Raw genomic sequence first — 19812 nt, forward strand, 5'->3', positions numbered from 1 at the left:
ATAAGGGTCTTATTGGGATGGCTGCAATTCTGCATAAAAGTAGTTATGAGTTGTTGAAATAATAGAGTTTTGAACCATTATAACAAGCAGCATAAATTTTTCAAGTTCTGAAAATAAAATTAAAAAGGACTTTTTTAAAAAAACTATCATATTATAATAAACTTGTTTTTTTAAAATGCTTATCTTAACAAAAATTTCAAAAAACAAAAAAAAAAAAGACAAAAATATGGCATTTTTTTAAAAAAAACAAGAACGTGAAAACACTATCAAACAGACACTAAGGCTTCATTGGTTATTTAGTACTTTTACAAAAGGCAGTTTTAAGAAACATTGATTTAGAAAATGAAGTTTTCTAACAGAGAAGTATATATAAAAAGCTTTCTCAAAACAACAAAAAAATGACAAAAATGGAGTTATTGGGAACGTAATTTGATGAATGAAATAATAAAGAAGAAATAAATTTGTCATTTTAAACAGAATAAGCATCAAAAACTCCTAATCAAACAAAGCCTAAATTATGTCCCCAACTAAATTTAGCTTCAGCCCATCGTCAAATTACAAGAAAATACTTATAATTCTGCAAAATAATTTTTTTATATCGTAAAATTAATTTTGTATAGCTGAATAGCGAATTACCCTACAAAATACATAACATATTATAACTACTTAAAAAACATATATCAAAAACTATCTCGTATCTTAAATTGAACCAAGGTGTCAAGCTATCCTGAAACCCCAATTTCTCATCAGCAAACATTCATCAACATTTCTGTTTCTGACACAGAGCACTCACCACTGACAGAGCACTATTTGGAGTTTTAAGAGAACAGAATATTGATCAAAACTCAGAATAGTTCTATCTGATGTAAGCAAGCGTGCAGCCAAAGTTCATTGGGCTTTCTTCTTCAAATCTATTTACACGAGGATGACTTCGAAGAATGCCGAGCGCACACTCCTTAACAGCACCTGTACCCATCCCATGAATGATGAAGAGAACTGAGTGAGATTTACATCCTGCAATGGCTATCTGAAGCTTATGTGAAGCTTCATCGATTCTCAAGCCACGCAAGTCGACTGTGTTCTTCGATGTCCTAACTGCTGGCCCAAAAGAAACCTCTCCCTCATTCTGTTCATCCTTTGGGGATTCTATGAACTGCTTATTTTGCTCCTACAAAGAATATTTTCTATAAAGTTAGCACAATCTATTGCAGCAAGGCTTCATGAAAAAATCAAATAAAAGCCTAACATGAAAGTTCTAGCTTGAATTTTGATGGAAATTAAGCTAATAAGACTTTATTTGGGACAGCTTTCTTACCGCTTTCTAAATCACTTTTTGCAGTAAAAATTTACGTTAGAAAGCAGTAAGAAAGTTGTCCCAAACAAAGCCTAAAACGAAAATATTCTAAGTTCTCAATTCACACGCAGGAAGAGGAAACTGTTCCTATTCTCTGAATATGCAATGCAGGTAAGAACATGTTTTTTATAATGTCCATCTCAGTAATAAGATCAACTGCAGGTCTTTCTGTAACAGAAGACAAAATTGAAGGTTGAAATTGTGCCCATAGGAACCCTATATAACGCAGATAGCAAACAATTAAGTATAGCAAAACTCTAGGATAAACCATTAGGGAGGCTGTGCACCAATTATTGTCATCACACACCTGTAAAGAACAAGGCACGTGGAACAAAGTACATTAAAACTGCGATCACTCGCAAGATGTTAAGATGCTATGAAACTATATATATATATATATATATAACATTATGAAATTATGTAAAAAATGAGCTATTATTCTGTGCGGACACCGGACGGTTTTCCCATGCTCGGTACTGAGCGCGGTACATTTTTGAGATGATGTGGCATATTTTTATTGGTCTCCAGACGTCCGATCTCCGCACATAATAAAAATTCATCAAAAACATGTTTCAGGAATGTCATTGGCATGCAGTATTAGTTCATCGAAATAATCAATGATAATAATGAACCTACAGATATTTTTGAAGGCTTATGAAAGTAAATAACCTAAATATCACTGACAATGTAGTAAGGGCATATGCTAATCCAATTGCTTAAAAAATGTCAATATAATGAAATTCTAATAGAATAAATTAGGCTATGTTATTTGGTGAGAAAAATAAACATTGATGTTATTCTAATAGAAACTTGAACATAGAAACAAATCTTTGAAGGTTTTTGTGAGTGCATATATATACAAGTGCACAAGTGTGAAGGTTTTAGCAACATTACACATAACATGAAAATGTTATTTGCATTTTGATTATAAAAAAGATACAAATTACATGCAGGCCCTTGTGTTATAGATCACACACTTCATGTTAATCCATTTAGTTTAGAATACATCATTTAGGTCGTTCAAGTTACTATCCTTCTTCACGCAAGTCCCAACAATAACACCTTTGTTAATTTGACCATTAATGTGATCATGTGACCTTGAACGTGAGTACATGATATTTTTTTATCAATCTTTAATGAGAAAATTGTCAATATACACTTCACTTAGGTTTCTCAACTTACTATCCGCCTAAAAATCATTCAAAAGATAAGATCATGCACTAATTGATTTGAATATAATCGCAATCTCATGAAATCTGTAAAAGAAATAATCACAGGATGTCATTGGCATGCAAGATAAACATCAATTAACATATAGTAATCCAAGAAAACTAGTGAGCTGAACCTAAAAAGATGTTTTTGAAAGATTTGAGGGCACATAAGCGTGCTCGACCTTGTGCACACGTGTGGCAGAGTTTTAGTAGTGTTTTTTTCTTTCTTTCTTCCTTTTCTATAGGGGTTTTTAGGACTAGGGGGTTAAGACGTGATTTGTGGGATTTTAAGTGGTGGGTAGTGATGATTCTATAAGATTTCCTCAGAACTCATGAGTCATGACATTCTCACCTGCTCTCTTAGTTGAAAGCCTGAACTAGTTGCCCTACCCTTTGTACTGGTTCGGACTGGTCTCATGTCATTTTTCTTCACACGGACTTTTATTTTCCCACATTGTACCGTGGTAATGCCATCTTCTGTTGGTTCTTCAATGACAATAGCTACCTTATCACCAAATCCCTTCACATAAACTCTTTCACCAATTTCTGGCGTATATAAGCTATTTCTGTCTTCTTCTTCAGATGTATCGTTAAATGTTGGCTGATAAGCTGCAGCAATTGAGGCAATTTTAGACTCTGATTTTCTCAGAATTGAATTGAACTGATCCGGGTTTGCAGTTTGGAGCTGATCTTCAAAATTCTTGATGACTGCTTCCAATTGAGACCTTGCAGATGTTAGCTCCTGCTGCAAATTTCTAGATTCATTTGCCTTAAGAGCCATCTCGCGTGTGCTAAGGTCTTGAGCCTCAGCTTGGATCTACATAGAGGAAAGATAAGCAACAAATTAGTAACACTGTAGTAGTGTGGACTGATAACAGATAAAGCAAGCAAACGAGGGGCTTTTACTTTGGTTTATTCTTGCATAGAATCCTGATCAAATAAAGACTTAAAACATTACATAACATGACATGCAACAACGATAAAGATGGTTGGCAGTTAAAGCATGGATCGTGTAATGTACGAGAATTTGCTGAATTTTGGCATAGTTCAGGTTGGCTTTTGTGCGCAAACCTCAAAAAGTTTCACTTAAACTGCTTCAGTAATTATGATAGACTTTTAAACAACGTGGGTAGGCTCTCACAAAGAACTTAGAAATATTTACTGGCACATGATGAAAAAGAAACATTTATACTAGAAGATTGGAGACAAGAATATAGGAAAGTAAAAAATCGCTCAAAATTTGTTTGATTTTTTCAGTCAGATTGAATTTGGCTCAAACTTGTTCCAATCTAATTTGGAGTTAAGGTGCTTGGCTTGATGATATTGTTGTTGTGTTGGCTTGAAATTCATTTCGAGCCGATTTGAACTTCATGACGGTTTGCTTTAAATTAGATTCAAGTCAAATTTAAGTTTTTTTATAATGATGTACATTTGATATATAGAATAAAAACCTCACTAGTTTGCCATTCGATACTATAATTAAACCCTAGCAGGAGGTCATGAGTACAATACCTACCTCCAAAACTTACGTTTACTTTAATTTCAAGTAAACCCTTCAGACCAGCTAGGAATTCAATAATTTTTAATTGAGTTATAGTCAAGCAAGACTCAATTATTTCAAATCTAGGTTAAATACCATACCCTAAACCCTAATTTATGTGATTCAGCGAAAATAATAGTCTTCATGCATGATAAAGTAAAGATGATCTGATCACTATAGAAGCCTCACAGGTGCACAAAATAAACAGGTAATAAGAAAACACCTTTCTCAAACATAAGTACACTCAATTTCACCACAAAAGAAAAAGTAAATCTCTCCGGACAAACACAAGAGATAATAATGCAAGTAAATTATTAAAAAAGAATTAAACTAATATTAAAAATAAGTCATTTAAAAGTTACTCAAAAGAATACCTTCCGCTTGTCTATGAAATCATCGTAATTTTTTTGGCACAATCATGCACTCATCACATCAAAGACGGCACACTCCATGGTCACTAGATTTTTTTTTTCATCCCTCATTTTTCCTTCCTCTCTTCAATTCTCTATTTTTTTTTCACTTTTAACATTAGTTCCTCTCCCACGCAATTTTGATTTCTACTTAAAATTATATATAAAAAAAAACCAATAAGAATCCCACTGCATCTTTCGAAGCCAGTCCAAAGCATTCCTTTAGATTTGCATGCAGCTTTCAACCTTAAAAAATTTCACACAAATTGCTCAACACTTAGTTAAAATAAGCACCCGTGTTTATAAGAATTTAATGAGGACATTTCAAATCTAAATCCAAGTCAAATTGACATAAAAAGCAATCAAAAAAATAAATTTTCTATTAAACTTTTAAACCTGATTTTATATAAACTAGTATATATTGTGCTTCTCTTTACTATATTATTGAATCAATTTACAAACAAATCCCCCAATAAACTCAATAATATGAAAATAAATTTGGCTCTCCTCTGTTACATCTCTCCAAACCAAACTTTAAAACCCAAAAGGGTTAAGAACTGCAAAACCTAAAGAAACTAACTAATATTTGAACCCACAAGCCAAGCTAGCAAGAATCTTTATTTCCACCTTATCATCTCCTGTTTTGTCCTTACTCCTCACAATGTACAAAATGATCCCTAAACACCTACTAGTTACTTTTTAAGCATATTTAGTGCACACTAAAGTGAGCTCACTAATACCATAAGTGCATTTACCATTAAGGGGCCGTTTGGTTTGAAGTAAAATGAGTATAAAATATCTCAAATGCAGGGTTTTGCAAACATTGGCTTTTTGGCATGAAGTAAAAGAAATACATAGTAAAGTTCTGAAGTTTTTTATTCACCCTCTAATTCAATTTTGGAGTATTAGGAAATCTTTAGATTTGATCAAGTTCCAAATACACTGTAAATTCTACGTCATTATTGCCATGAACGTCATTGCTAGCTGCCACTGGCCGCAAGCTACTACCACTAGCCCCCACCCATCCCCGATGCACCCATCGCCACCCTTCCCCACTAGTAGCTGTGACCATCGCCGCGACTGACCACTAACCAACATGATCATTGGGCTTTGTCCTGCATTCAATTACTTCAAGCCAATTTTTTAAAAAATTGCATTTATCTTACATTTATCCAAACAACTCCAAAATATTTCAAATATATTGCATTATTACTCTACTTTTTTTTTCCAGCAAACCATATGATCCCTAAATTTGTGTTCCCCAAAGTGGTGATCTCCTCACTCTAAATGTTGCAATGAGACAGCCTAGTATTGAGTTAGACTATGCAACATGAGATCAATTCACCTGATCATCTCCATTCTCCAATAGTCTTTCCCTCAACATTTTTTTGTTTTCCCGAGTCAAGGTTCTCAGACAAAAACATTGAAACTAAAGCAAGTCCATTATAAGTTAGCCCAATAATATAGTCCACCAACTGTATTTGCCTTCATAACAATATACGCACAGTTGCAAATAGTAAAGGATTAAATACCTAAATCTTGCAACAGTGAAGATACTCAAAATATAAAAGTTTCTTTCAAAAATTAGGTACATGTCTGGCTCTTATTAATGTCGTAGCTGCACAATTATGCATTCTCAATTATTCCCTTCACGCATGCATAATAAATGTTATCTTTTTTTTTAGAGAGACTTTTCATTATGCACGAAGATCCCTCCCCCAACCCCAAATACAATAATTTCCTCAAATACCTAATGGGTCAATAACATCGACCAGCTTTTCCATCATCTTTATCTTCTACTATTTACTCATAATCTCATGTGTATTCAAATGTGTCGTGAGTGTTTTCACAAGTCTTCAATGGATTAAAACACCTCAAATCTTGGCTCTCCAAAGACAAAAACTCTTTGAGCCATCAAATTTCTCGATCTCATAAATGGCTATGCAGTGCAACAAGTGAGGTATTGTGCTTAATTCCATTTCAAAATGGTGAAAAATATGTTAGTATAAAAATACCAACTGATTGACGCTCTATCATAAGCTTGAGCTTTTGAAACATAAATAAGTTTGTGCACTAGTGTGTCATGCCCAACTATGATTCCCCTTTGGTTCACTCCCTAACAAAGTTGATGATATGAATACTTAAAACAAGTTAAATTTGAATACTATTAGGAGATTATGCGCCTGCTCGAATTAATCAACAAAATGGTTTCCTAACTACAAAAAAACCCGAGGTGATGACAAATTCAACTAATGAGTTACATATTCCAAAGTAACATGCATTACTTGTTTAGTAACTATTTTTTATTATTATTAATGTTAGCTAAGAATTCATTATTATTCCTCCCTGTTAAATCACGCAGCAAGGAGGGGATCCACGACTTTGACAGTCAACAATCCGTGAGCTGTAGTTGGAGATTTCCTCTAACACACCAAGATTCATGGGATTGATTCCAAATTCCGTAGAATATAATTATTAGAATCAATTAGATTAAATGACTTTTTTCTTCTATTTATTATAATTAATTAGATTAAATGTATTTCTTCTGTGTACATATATGTAATGATTCCAAGGAATAAAAATTTGAATTCAATTTTTCCTAAATAATTTCTTCATGTTATCAGAGCTTAGGAAAATCCTAAGTCTTCTCTGAGTGCCGGAGGCAAGCTTTCCTCTTTTTCTTCAAACCTTCAGCCAAAGGTAACTCTTCATCATCCTACCGATAGTCTCTCTTCAAGCACCGATAGCTCTTGCCCAAAATTCATCTTCTCTTTCAACCGAGGAAACCCAACCATGTCCATGAATAGCGATATCTCATCCTCCAACCCAAATATTACTGGTTTAGACACTGTAAACTCTAGATTTGTAGACAACTCTTCTCCTCTTCCTCCTCTCATCACAAACCATAGATTTAATGGGCAAATGTTTTGCAATGGCCTCAATCGATGAGAATGTTTATTTACGGGAGAGGAAAAGAGGATTATCTCACTGGTGAATCCCCTATACTATTGCAAACTGATCCTCTCTAAGAATATGAAAAGCAAAGAATCAATAGAACATGTCTTGGCTCATCAACTTCATGAATGTAGAAATCGGTGAGAACTTTCTTATTTAAGAGACGACCCAAGAAATATGGGAGGTACTCCAATTCCAAAAACACTTCCGAGCTATTTGCAATTGAGACCATCCTTCACGACTGTCGACAAGAGGGCTTCACGGTAACTCAATATTTTAATACTCTAACCCGTTATTGGCAACAATTAGATATGTTTGAACAGTATCGATAAAAATGCCCGGAAGATCACGCACTTCACCGAAAGATTGTTGAGATAGAGTATTCAAATTCTTGATATGTTTGAAAAAGAACTTGGATGGCGTTAGAGGATGGATGATGCAACCTAAATTCTTAAATCAAGTAGAAGAACACTAGGTATGCAAGTAAAACCCTTCCTTTCAATGTCACAAAAACAATCACCAAATGATGTAATCTTAGTAGGAAACAAAAGAAGGAAAATGGTTAGGAATTCACGCAAGAAAGAAAGAAAAGGAAAAAAATGCATAAATTAAAATACCCTCGGAAGAATCACGATTGGTCACCTCACATGCAAATCACAAACTAGGAAAATGTGCTCAAACGAAAGGACAAACTAGTGATCCACCACTGAAATTATGATCCAACACGTGTCGACACTCCTCTGGTAAATACCAACAAGACAAGGTACAACACCACCTTACACTCTCAATGTTTAGAGAAGAAATATATTGATGGAAGGGAAATCGTGTAGGGAAGAAGTAGAAAGAAGACCGAGAGGAAGAAATAAGGATTAGGGAGAAGACAGCTCGCAAGCTAAGAAGAAACCCTGAGTTTTTTTTTTTTTCTTCACTTCACCAACAACCTCCCACAATAGAGATTCAACCACTATATATAGGAGGGTGAAAAAGTGTTAATTTGATCACATAAATGTGCCTCCAAAACAACCAATAAGAACCACCCAAGTCAGTCCTCGCTTGCTTAAAGCATCAGCGACTTTATTTACGACTCCAACTTTGTGTTTAAGATGAAATGTGTATTCTTGTAAGCAAGATGTTCACTTAGCATGTCTTCGATTCAATTATTTTTACCCCAAATATCGTAGTGCTTCACGATCGAGTTTAATACAAAATCCCTTTGAATAAGATAATGTATCCAGAATTATAGGGCTTGGACAATCGCATAGAACTTAACATCATAAGTTAAATATCACGATCGTGTATCATTGAGTTTTAAGAAAACAAAGAGTGGACCCTCTTGACCAAGGATAGCTCCTATGCCAATATGGGATGCATCACAGTCTACTTAAAAATCTTGTCAAAATCAGTTAACCTAAGAAATAAGAATAGGTGTTTGGCTCATCTTTGTTTTAATCAGTTGAAATGCTTTTTTCATTTTCAGGGGGTCCATCTAAACTTTTCCTTTTTGGAAGTGGAGGAATGCATCGTGCCTGTTGTGTGATAGAAAAGTACCCCTCAAACTTAAGGGTGGTGACCTGCACTGCTTTATGGTGCAGAATATTGGCCATTAAAAGAGAAATATACAATTAAGTTAAGCGTTGCAGAGATAAGGTTCCTCAGGTCGATGAGTGGCTTTACTCTTAGAGATAGAATGCAGAACGAGAATATACGTGAAAAGGTTAGAGTAGCTCCAGTGACATATAAGATTAGAGAGAGTCGTCTTAGATGATTTTGTCGCATAAAACATTGGCTTTTTGATGACCCGGTTAGGAAAGTAGATGTATTAGATTTGACCTATGTTAAGAGAGTTAGAGATAGACCTAAAAAGACTTGGTTAGAAAACATTAGAAAGGACATCTTTTTTATTAGATTTAAATGAGAATTTGACTCTTAATAAAACAGAATATATAAAAGGGATTCATGTAGCCGACCCCACGTAGTGGAATAAAGGCTTCATATTGTTGTTGTAGTACTTTGAGCTGAAAATTACCCAGAAATAGAGAAAGATTCAATCACCATGAAATGCAGTTGCAGCCAAACAAAGAAATAAAGCATATATGTTTTCCTCATGTAGCTAGAGAATACCTCAAAGTAAAGCTTCTTAACATCTAAAAAAAGAGAAGCAGCTTCTTTTGCTTGGTACTCCAATACACTTCTCTCTCCCACTAAAGATTGGTAAAGCAAACCCTGCCATTCCGTTTGTTTGTCAGGAGCTAACTTCATAGCCCACTCTTGAGCACGGTCCAGCACTTCCTGCTCAAAACCAATTGACTTGGCAATACTTAAGGCATTTGAGTTACCAGTACTTCCCCACAAAACGCGATATGTGGGTTGCAGGGTGTCTATACAAAACTCCATTGCTGCATTGTCAAATCTAGAATCAGTGGTTTTGAGGAGACTTAAATCTGCATAATGGGTGGTTACCACCAACAGATTGACACATTCAGCAAGGTGCTGCAGTATGCTGGAGGAGAGGGCCACACCTTCTGAAGGGTCAGTACCACTTCCGATCTCATCTATGAGAACAAGTGATTCTTTCGTACAAACTTGTATTATTTTGCAGATACGTGAGATATGCCCACTGAAGGTAGAAAGGTTATGCTCCAGAGACTTCAACCAGAAAATAAGTGTTTCAGAATTTATACTAAGTTTTCACCATAATGTACAGACATGTTCTCTTTATTGAAAAGAGAAACTACCTGGTGGTCACCAATATCTGCAAGAATTTGATCAAACCATGGAATCCTAGGTTTTTTCTTTGCCGGAAGAAACATGCCTGCCTTTGACATTAAAGATGCCAAGCCCAAGGTTTTCAAGGTTGCAGTTTTTCCTCCAGTATTAGGTCCTGAAATCACAACTACCTTTTTGGAAGCTCTTATTTTGATATCTACAGGAACGGGAGATTCAGATTTAGTCCTAGTTTGTGATATGCAATCCTCCATTCTCAGCATCTTTTGGCTCCCAACTACTGAAAACAAACCAGAAGATGAACGTGTAAGAAAAGGCTCAAGGAGCAAAGGATGATGAATGCCTTCAATGTCAACAGAGAGCATATTTCCATTTAATTTATCCCTGTCATTGTCGTCAACGAAAGATGGGCACACCCCATCCATCCACAGGGCATATGCACCCCTAGCACAAGCAAGATCTAGTTCCAGAATCTTCTCCATCAAACGCATGATACTGGCTTCTGACTCTGCTATTTCAGAAGTAAGGATGCGCAGAATAGCAAGCTCTTCAGCTTTTTCAGAGTTTGAAAGCATTACTTCAGAATTGTTCAGTTGAATTGCACCTTTTGGTTCCATAAAGTATGTTGCCCCAGAACTACTCACACTCAGTACAACACCTTCAGGAAGCAATGATTTGTATGAAGACTTCACACCAATACACATCCTGGTTCGACGCTTGGTTATTAATGGGCTATCAATGCCACCAGCCTGAAAAACTTTAATGGACTCCTCCTTCAAAAGCTCTTCCATTTTATCCATGTTGTGTCTCCTTTCTAATCTGATGGCAGCTAACCTAGCGCTAGCCCGGTCCAAAATTACAAAGAGATTACAATCAAAGCAAAATGTCATCTTATTCACCAATTCTGTCAGAAAATCACAGTTTTGAAGAATATCAGCAAGAGGAAAGTACCTGTTCACAAATAAATTCATAGAGAACCTTACACAGTTGCTCTTGTCCAAAAATGATTATTAATCTACAAGCATTTACCAGATCACAGGTCAGAGGCGAGAAATCAAGACCATTTTCAGATAAACATAATGCAGAAATGATAGTAGGCTGAATTCTTAAAATTTTTTTACAGACGAGACCAGGAGCAGTTGGTGGAGACTCGGATCCCTCAGTCCGAGCAGTTAAGCATTGGTAGTCAACCGGAGTCGACAGCTATAAGAGTGAAGCTTTTAGCAGTTCTATTTCTCGTCCATAGCAGTTTTGGCTACAGTTTCTGATACTCCACTCATTTCATAAAGTATTCGGCCCGGTTTAACAACGGATACCCAATATTCGGGGGATCCCTTGCCCGAACCCATACGTGTTTCTGTAGGTCTTACAGTAACAGGTTTGTCGGGAAAGATACGTACCCATATCTTTCCAAATGTTATTATGTTTGGTTAAACTTTATTCAGGGCTTCATAGCCTTAGTTTTTTACATTGTAATAAATATATGTTTTTTCTCTCAAAAAAATAAATAAATATATGTTTTATTTAGATTCTCTTGAATTTAAGATTTATGGACCATTTGTTGGAATTGAGCTAATCATATTCATGTTCAAACCATAAAAGCATCTTAAGTTGCTTGAGGTAGGTGACTTGTACTCATTTAGAGATAGATGTACCCTTCTTCATTAAGAGTATTCCCTTAACATCCGTGTAGTTTATCCTCATGATTTGTACAGGTTAGTTTATAAGTAGTTTATTTTTTGATAATAATCACTTGTTTTCATTATACGCACATAAAGCTTAGCATATTAATGATTGTGCATGAATTTTATTGGCTTCATTATTGTGCAGATTCTCGTATCGCCTTATTTCTCATGTCTTTGAGATCATTGTGGTGCAATTGAATTTATTTGTTTATCATTTTTTTTTAATTATGATGATGGATATATATAGATGGATATTAATAGAGTATATTTGTTGTTGCATGGTAGATATGACATCTTATAAGATGTTGGCAACTAGATAGAAAAAACCAAAGGACTAGTATAACTATTCTCGATTCAAAACTTAGAAAACCAACATCAAACAAATGAAAGTTAAACAAACGAAAACTAAAAAAAAAATTAAAAACAGCTACCCTCAGAACAACCAACTAGCGGACACCTCACATGCAACGAAATAATAGGTAAAATAAAAGATGTGCTGAAGGACATGCAAACCAAAGGTCCACCACAACTACTTGGGCCAATGTCCATCACAAACTCCTCCAGCAAATGCTACAAAATCGGCCAACCAACACCTCCAATAGCTTAAGAAGAAAGATACAAGTGGAGTGGAACTTGTGGGAAGAAGAAAAAGATAAGAAGCCCAAGACGAAATCGAAGAGATGATAAGAGAAATTGAACAAGCTCGCAAGCTTTCCCAAGAAGAAACCCTCAGGTTTTTAAAGAACTTTGCTCAACAAAACAACAACCTCCAAATGCTCCAAAACACCACATATATATAGGTGAAAAGAGGCAGCTAAACAGCCCCAAACACCTCCAGCCAAACCAATCAGGAAAGGGGAAACAAAATGCCAGCAGGTGGCTCTAGGAGCAGCACCTGAAGGGCCACACGGGGGACAGGAAAAGGCAGCCACGGGGCACAGGAAAAACCAGCCACGGGACAAGAGCCAGCGGAGAAACCGAAAGGCCAACAGAGAGGGGGAAAGAACCAAATCCACACCTCATAATGAGCTAAAAAGGAGGTGAACTACAAGTAATAATGAGCAGATTAAGAAGCAGCAACTCAACAATAATGAGCTGGAACATAGCAGCTCCCAACAAATCAGCAAAACCCAAACAACCAATTCCAAACCGAGAAGCCCACATCAGCCCAAGAGCCAAGGCACCAAAGAAGCTAGCAAACCCAAAGTAAAACATGTCCAATCACTACCTACTCATGATCATTGGTTGCCTTCCATCATATGGTAGCATAAAAAAATTCAAAAATAACTATAGCATTCAAATTACAATAGAAAACTAAAATAAAAACTGAAATTTGCATGCATCTTTATGCATATATAATTACGTTGATGTGTTTGATGATGATGAATATGATTAACAATAGTACCCTTTTTGATTGATATACACTACTGATTAGCCTAGCCGACAATCCTAATATTCAAAAGTGACCATTTTGAAAGGGGTTGACAGACTCCAAGATGGGGATGACTTTCTTTAGATTGAAGGTACTATGAGAGACCAGCATGTAGCATATGATACCTTTGATGAAACATTTCTTTGTATATGGTATGAATGTTCAATGTTATTTAGCATTTAATTGCATCAACTAACATTTTTGCATATTGTTTATGGATTCTACAGCATGATTACTGTTGTTTAACAGTTGTTATTTCTGGTAGTTCTTGCTACATAAATTTCTTGATAAGAATATCTTTAAAAACTAAAAGAACCGCAAGATATGCTTGTATATGATATCTCCCATATTAACGGCAAAAATCAAAATAGTTCACAAATCACAACCTTATCAAGAAACTTCCTTTACAACAGTTAAACATCTTTTAATTTTGGAATTTAGAACATTCCTATGTAACCAACAGCAGAAGGAAGACTTGCAAACCTATCAGAAGGCTCCCCGATTGATGAAACCCTCACCAATTGCCCCAAAAGTTCTCTTGCAGACGTAAGGCTCCTCCAAACAGCACATAGCTCCCGAACAGTGAGAGGCTCTCCATCAACAGCCGTCCTCACAAGCTCAGACACATCATCAACATCGGAAAAATCCAACTTCTCCGGTAGCAAGACCGCTGCCGCCGTCTGATCCAATAGCTTCTGGCTCTCGGCTTGGTCCCCGCCGACCCGAAGCCTCCCACTCCGGCAAACCTCGCGGCCAGCGGCCGTCGAAGCAAAAGCAGAGAGCTGCGAACATACTGAACGCCACTCGAGGGTTTCCTCCGACGCCTCCCGTACTTCCTCCTCAATTCTACTCCTCTCACTTTCTTCTCCTTCTCTTTGACGGAAGCGAACATGGAAATCGGATTTCATGGATTTTTCATCGGAAGAAGAAGCCGAAACACTGGCCTTAGCGTCAACGGAATTCAACCGGGTTCTTTCATCAGCCAAATTCGGGATAATAAGGCGCGCAATTTTGGAAGACCAAGATTTGGCCGGGCGGAAGAGCCTGATTTCTGGATGATAGAGAGGTTTCGTAATGGGCATGAACCAGTGAAATGCTTCCATTATAATATCTCGCCCGAGCCTGGTAGAGGAAAATGGTAGAGCTTTTTTCGGACGCAGCAAAGGCAGAAAACCCAAGGATAAGAAAGCCCAGTGGCCAACTATCTAATAATTTTAGGGGGGAAAAAATTTGGACACAGAGAATCATTCAGTTTTATGACAATAAATAGTAAAAGCAATCTCTCATGATATACAACCACTTTAGGCCATTTATTTTTGCATGTTTTGAAACTTGAGATTGAGTTTTTAAAGTTCCTAATTGGTTTTCAAAATAAAAAGATAAAAAATCCTGATTCAATTACTATTAAGTTTACTTTAAAAATTGGCATATGATATTTTTCTTAGATTTAAATAATTTGAAAATCGTATTTTAATTTTATAAATAATATACCAATAATAAAAGTATTTAATATAAAATCTAAAGAATAATAGTAATAATAATAATAAGTTGCATACATACCCTTAAATTTTAATATTACTTGCCATCACGATCAAATTAAAAAATATATATTTATTTATAAAATATAAATATTAATAATATTTCTAATACAACAACAATAATAACAACATCAAGCCTTTGTCCCACTACATGGGGTCGGCTATATGACTACATTTAAATCAAAAAAAGAAAGATAATTTCTAATATTTTATAACCAAGTCTTTTTAGATCTACCTCTACCTTTCTTAACATAAGTCAAATTTAATACCTCAACTTTCCTAAGCTGGTCATTAGAATGCCTCCGTTAATGTGACCAAACCATCTAAATAATTATTAAAACTAGATGATGTATATATATATATATATAAGAATAGTTTTATATGCATTAAATCCCCACACCATTAAAAAAATATTTATCATAAAAGATATAACAAGTATTCTCTCAATACATACATACATATATATAGCATAAAATGTATTATTAAATATCAAAATTAAGAAAAAGCTTTTGTTTGAAATAATTTTCTTATCGTTTTGTAAATTTATGATAGAAAGCAAATTTTTAGTACAAGTTTTTTTTTTTTTTTTAAGCAGCAAAAAAATATTAGCAAAATAGAAATTGTGATTAAGATATGAAAAGCAAACAGTAAAAAAATCATCCCAAATAAAATCATAAACTGCAATTTTTGAGATACTTCAAGTACTATGTCACATGTATTCATTCCTAGCTTTACTTTTCTTTTTATGGGAATGGAATATCCACCCACTACCACCCCTAAAAGCGCGCTTGACGGCATAACTAATCCTCGGCTGACCTAGAAGATACACCCACCCCAGAAATCTTATGGCCAGCACTTGATTGGACCCCACTTAAGAAACTCTGCCGCACGAGGGGAATTGAGCACGGGTTGGCGGGTTCCCAACCGTACTCGCTCACCAACCAAGCTATGAAAGCGTGGGACTGAGCCTTAATTTTAAAATCTATCTGATGAAAATTGAGTCAGTAACAAGTCATGTTTCTTTTCAATTTCAATTATCAAAGACGCTATGAAACAAGTATCACAACTCTGAAATTTCGTTCAACAGTAATACCTACAAATTTCTGCATAGGCAGGTTTTATGCTATGGTACACAGTAAATGCATTGTTTAATTTCTCATATCAAAAACCTTCTCATATGAAGCAATTTCTTCTGAGCACCACACTGCACAAGTTCCCCCCATGTCAATATCGAGCTCATAGACAGAAGAGACAGAGCCATCCTACTCAGGAAGAAATTCCAATTCATTACTCTATATATCTTTTGTGTATTCTGATTCAATGGCAACAGAGAATATAGTGACATCACCAGAGTTCAGTGGAGGTGGTAGATGAGAATATTGTGCTAATAGGTTTCAAAGGAATGGGCTGAGGAGCCATTAAAGTGGACACTTAGGGTTCGTTTGGTACGGCTTTCTTAATGCTTTCTAAAATAGTATTTTAGTTAAAAAAGAATCGAATTAAAATTTTTTGTACTTAAAAATTGTTTTCGAAAGCAATGAGAAAGCTGTCACAGACGAAACCTTAATCCAAAGACTTCACAACATTCTGATAGCAAGGGAATGGCACAAACTCTATTGATGATGCAGGGCCACCAAAAATCAGAGAAGGCTCGGTGAAAACATGAGGCCTTCTGTAGATTGAATCAGAACACAATGGAAAGCCATTGGATTGTCGAAGAGCTGCCCAATTATTCCAGCCTTTAATAACTCCTTGAGAAAAGGAAGAGGGAAATGTGGCTGCTGAAACCAGACTACTTGGCCGATTAGCATACCTTAATGCCCTAGGCCCTATAATGGTGTTCACATTCAAAGGTGCCCGACCGGCTATTCGAACAGTAATTATCTTTCCATCAACCCTGAAGCCATTCATTTGAGCCAAAGCTTCAGCAGCAGATAAAGGATCAATGTACTTGACAAACCCATAACCCTTGCTCAGACCGGTCCTTCGGTCCATGATAACAACAGCTTCACATAGGCGTCCAAACGGTAAAAAAAGCTCGATTAACTTCTCGGTATTAACAGATAACGGAAGAAATCCCACAAAGAGTTTAGCTTTATCTACAACTTCCCCTGGCTTGGTCTTATGTGATAATATTAAAGCACCAGCTGCTGAATCAAGCTTGGTATCTTGTAATGTTAAAGCCCCAGATTCTGAGTTAGTCATGCAGTTTCTAAGGGAAACAGGAGCTGGTTGATGAGAATTGTTCTCAATTTCTGGGGCGGGGACTAAGTTTGTGGGATTCAAGGAGGTCACAGGTTTTTCATCATCCCGGGTATAATAAGCAACATTGTTTTGGGTTGTAGAATTCAGGGCTTCACTTGAAATTTCCGAATTCAACTCGGCAAGCTCCCTTAGCTGGGCATGCTTATGTTCATTCATTTCTTCATTCACAGGAACAAGTAGTTTTTCAACCATTGCGGAAGCACTTTCCAAAGACTTTTCATCTGCTGCTTCTATGTAGACATGCAAATCCTCATCTTCAAATGGTTCAGTTTTTCGATCCTTATATTGCTTTACTTTCTTTAGTCTTGTAGATCCTTTGCCTCGTAAGAGAATCCTAGCACCAGATTCTCTCTCCATTTTCTTCTGCGTGTGCCCACGAGGCCCAATGATAAGGCCGATGAAATTGTAATTGGGATACTGTTTTACTGGTATGTAGAGCTTCCTAGAGAATTTTGCTGGTCTCTCCTCTAATGGAGGTAGAAAAAGAGGATTTTTCTGATTCAGCTCGCATATTATTTGTTGCCTACGATGACCCAGTTTCTTCCATAGCCTATTCACTCTTGTGTTCACCCTGACACCTATTTCATTGTAAATTGGTGGTGGCGATGGAGATTGCTCATTCTCCGGGCAGTTGTCAATGGTTTCTCTAGCCCTCAACTTCTTGTTTATCTCCATAAGCTGCTTATTCAACTTGATGATTTCTGGGTAGAGCTTATGATCATATTTGAAGCCTTCAACATAATCAGGAAGTTTTAGAGGGCCAAGCATCTTCAACTGCATATTGACACCGGCATGCCCAACCTTCCTTCTCTTTGAAGCTGAATCATCGCCACTAACTGATTGACCTTCTAGTCCTGCCTCAGAATCAAAGGAATCTCTGCTTCTTTTGCCAGAGCTTCCTGATCTATCCTGTTTCTGAATGACAATCCTATCGGCTATCAATTTCCTCATGTTAAGATTGGCATACATATCATCTGAGATTATATGATGCTTCTGCCTTTTCTGCATCAAATCATCCAACAGATCGCCTGACCTTTTCTTCCTCTCTGAACTAGTTGCAGATAAATTTAATCGGCTCCCTTCACTGCCATCTATCAGGTAATTTATATAGGCCCTGGGCAACACCTCTTCAGCCTCCTCGCATGGTTCCCTTTTATGTTTCCTGCTCAGTTCTTCTTCCTTTGATTGAGCAGGTTCATCACTACAAATCTGTTCAGCACGTTCATCTTCTGTATCATTAGATTTGGGCACTAGCTCAGACTTCTCAGCTATACCAGCAGAATCTCTACTCACAGAAATAGCGTTGCCGTCATAGCTCCCCATTTCAGATAATTCTGGCAGTAACTTAGGCTTATTTCCCCAAAGTTCAATTAGAAATCTGTAGCAGCAATAGCCAATACGAGGGTTATTATGGTATATGCTGAGTAGTCGAGTGGAAAGAGAGAAAAGTATGGAGCAAAAAAAAATTTTTTAGTGGAGACAAATAGCAGGAGAAAAATACAACTAAAATATTTTTTTCATTAGCAAAAATCCCCAATTAAAAGGAGGGTCTTCATAAGAAAGAAAACCCTCAATCATCCCTATCCGTTTTCATGATTTCTTGAACTAATCTCAGAAGAATAATAAGTCCATAAGAAAAACATAGTACAGATTTCTCTACTGAAATAAAAAAATAATAATGCTTTAAACTCTCACAAGAGGGTTGAGATGAAAAGTAAGAACCTTTGCATTAGAAAGCCAAGAGAAAACAAGATAAGTTTGTCCACTTCGAGAATGACAAGATCTCCCACAAGAAAACCCTAGAAAAGCACAAGAAAAAGACTAAAGGAAGAAAAACTAGAAAGAGAATACACTTTTCATCCTCCCCCAAAACTAAACCATAATGGCTCCCTTCATACTCTTTGAAAAATCCCTCCCATCCCCAAAATACCCCCACTTAAGTGGTGGGTCCCTTTGGTCCAGCCAGCCCGCCCCCTCCCCTTTTCTTCCGCCTATAGACCCGCACGGGTCCAGGCGAGGCCGGTTCTCCCGGTCCATCAATACCGCCCTCTAGAAGATCAACCTTGTCCTCAAGGTTGAAGTCTGAAAACTGCGCCTGCATGGTTTCGTATATCTCCCAAGTAGCCTCATGTGTCGGTAAGTCCTTCCACTCGATGAGAATCTCCCTTTTGCCTTGATCATTCTTCCTCACTTCCTTCACATATAGTGCATCTAGTAAGAATTGCATATCTTCTGTGAGGCCCTGGGGTATAGTAGGAATGGCCACAGTAAGATCCCCTATGCTCTTCTTCAATAGCGATGCGTGAAAAACCGGGTGGATGGAGGAATGAGGAGGTAACTTGAGACGGTAGGCCACCATCCCCACTTTCCTTTCGATCTCGAAAGGCCCGTAGTATCGTGGAGAGAGCTTTTCGCTCCTTCTGCTAGCTAAAGTCTTCTGTCTATAAGGCCGTAGCTTCAAGTATACCATCTCTCCCACCTCAAAGGTCACATCCTTGCGGTGAGCATCCACCTTGGTCTTCATGATCTGTTGGGCCCTCAATAGGTGTTCCTTCAACTCACCCAACACCCTATCCCTCTCCTCCAAGTATTGATCCACTAGATATACAGGGGTCGTTCCCTTCTGATAATTCACCAACGGTGGTGGATCTCTTCCATAAAGAATCCTGAAAGGTGTGAACTGAGATGCGGTATGGAA

General features: G+C 36.8%; 2 protein-coding genes across 3 annotated transcripts in view; both read right to left on the bottom strand.

The window, feature by feature from the left end:
• Nucleotides 1–572: 572 nt before the first annotated feature.
• LOC110095353 (endonuclease MutS2) lies at nucleotides 573–14507 on the bottom strand (the record flags this gene model as incomplete). Of its 2 annotated transcripts, none has more annotated exon segments than XM_020820862.2 (5): nucleotides 573–1168; nucleotides 2918–3382; nucleotides 9592–10116; nucleotides 10206–11034; nucleotides 13795–14507. In XM_020820862.2, coding segments are annotated over 5 exon segments (2751 nt in total). In that variant the 3' UTR covers nucleotides 573–856.
• Nucleotides 14508–15898: 1391 nt separating this feature from the next.
• LOC110095359 overlaps nucleotides 15899–19812 on the bottom strand; it is a 10409-nt gene continuing 6495 nt past the window's right edge. Inside the window, exon 2 of the mRNA XM_020820875.2 lies at nucleotides 15899–18492. Within this exon, the coding sequence (XP_020676534.1) occupies nucleotides 16413–18437 (2025 nt within the window). The 5' untranslated portion in view covers nucleotides 18438–18492 and the 3' untranslated portion in view covers nucleotides 15899–16412. The remainder of the gene's footprint in view (nucleotides 18493–19812) is intronic.

Source organism: Dendrobium catenatum, unplaced genomic scaffold, assembly GCF_001605985.2.
Source record: "Dendrobium catenatum unplaced genomic scaffold, ASM160598v2 fragScaff_scaffold_946, whole genome shotgun sequence".
Classification (NCBI taxonomy): domain Eukaryota; kingdom Viridiplantae; phylum Streptophyta; class Magnoliopsida; order Asparagales; family Orchidaceae; genus Dendrobium; species Dendrobium catenatum.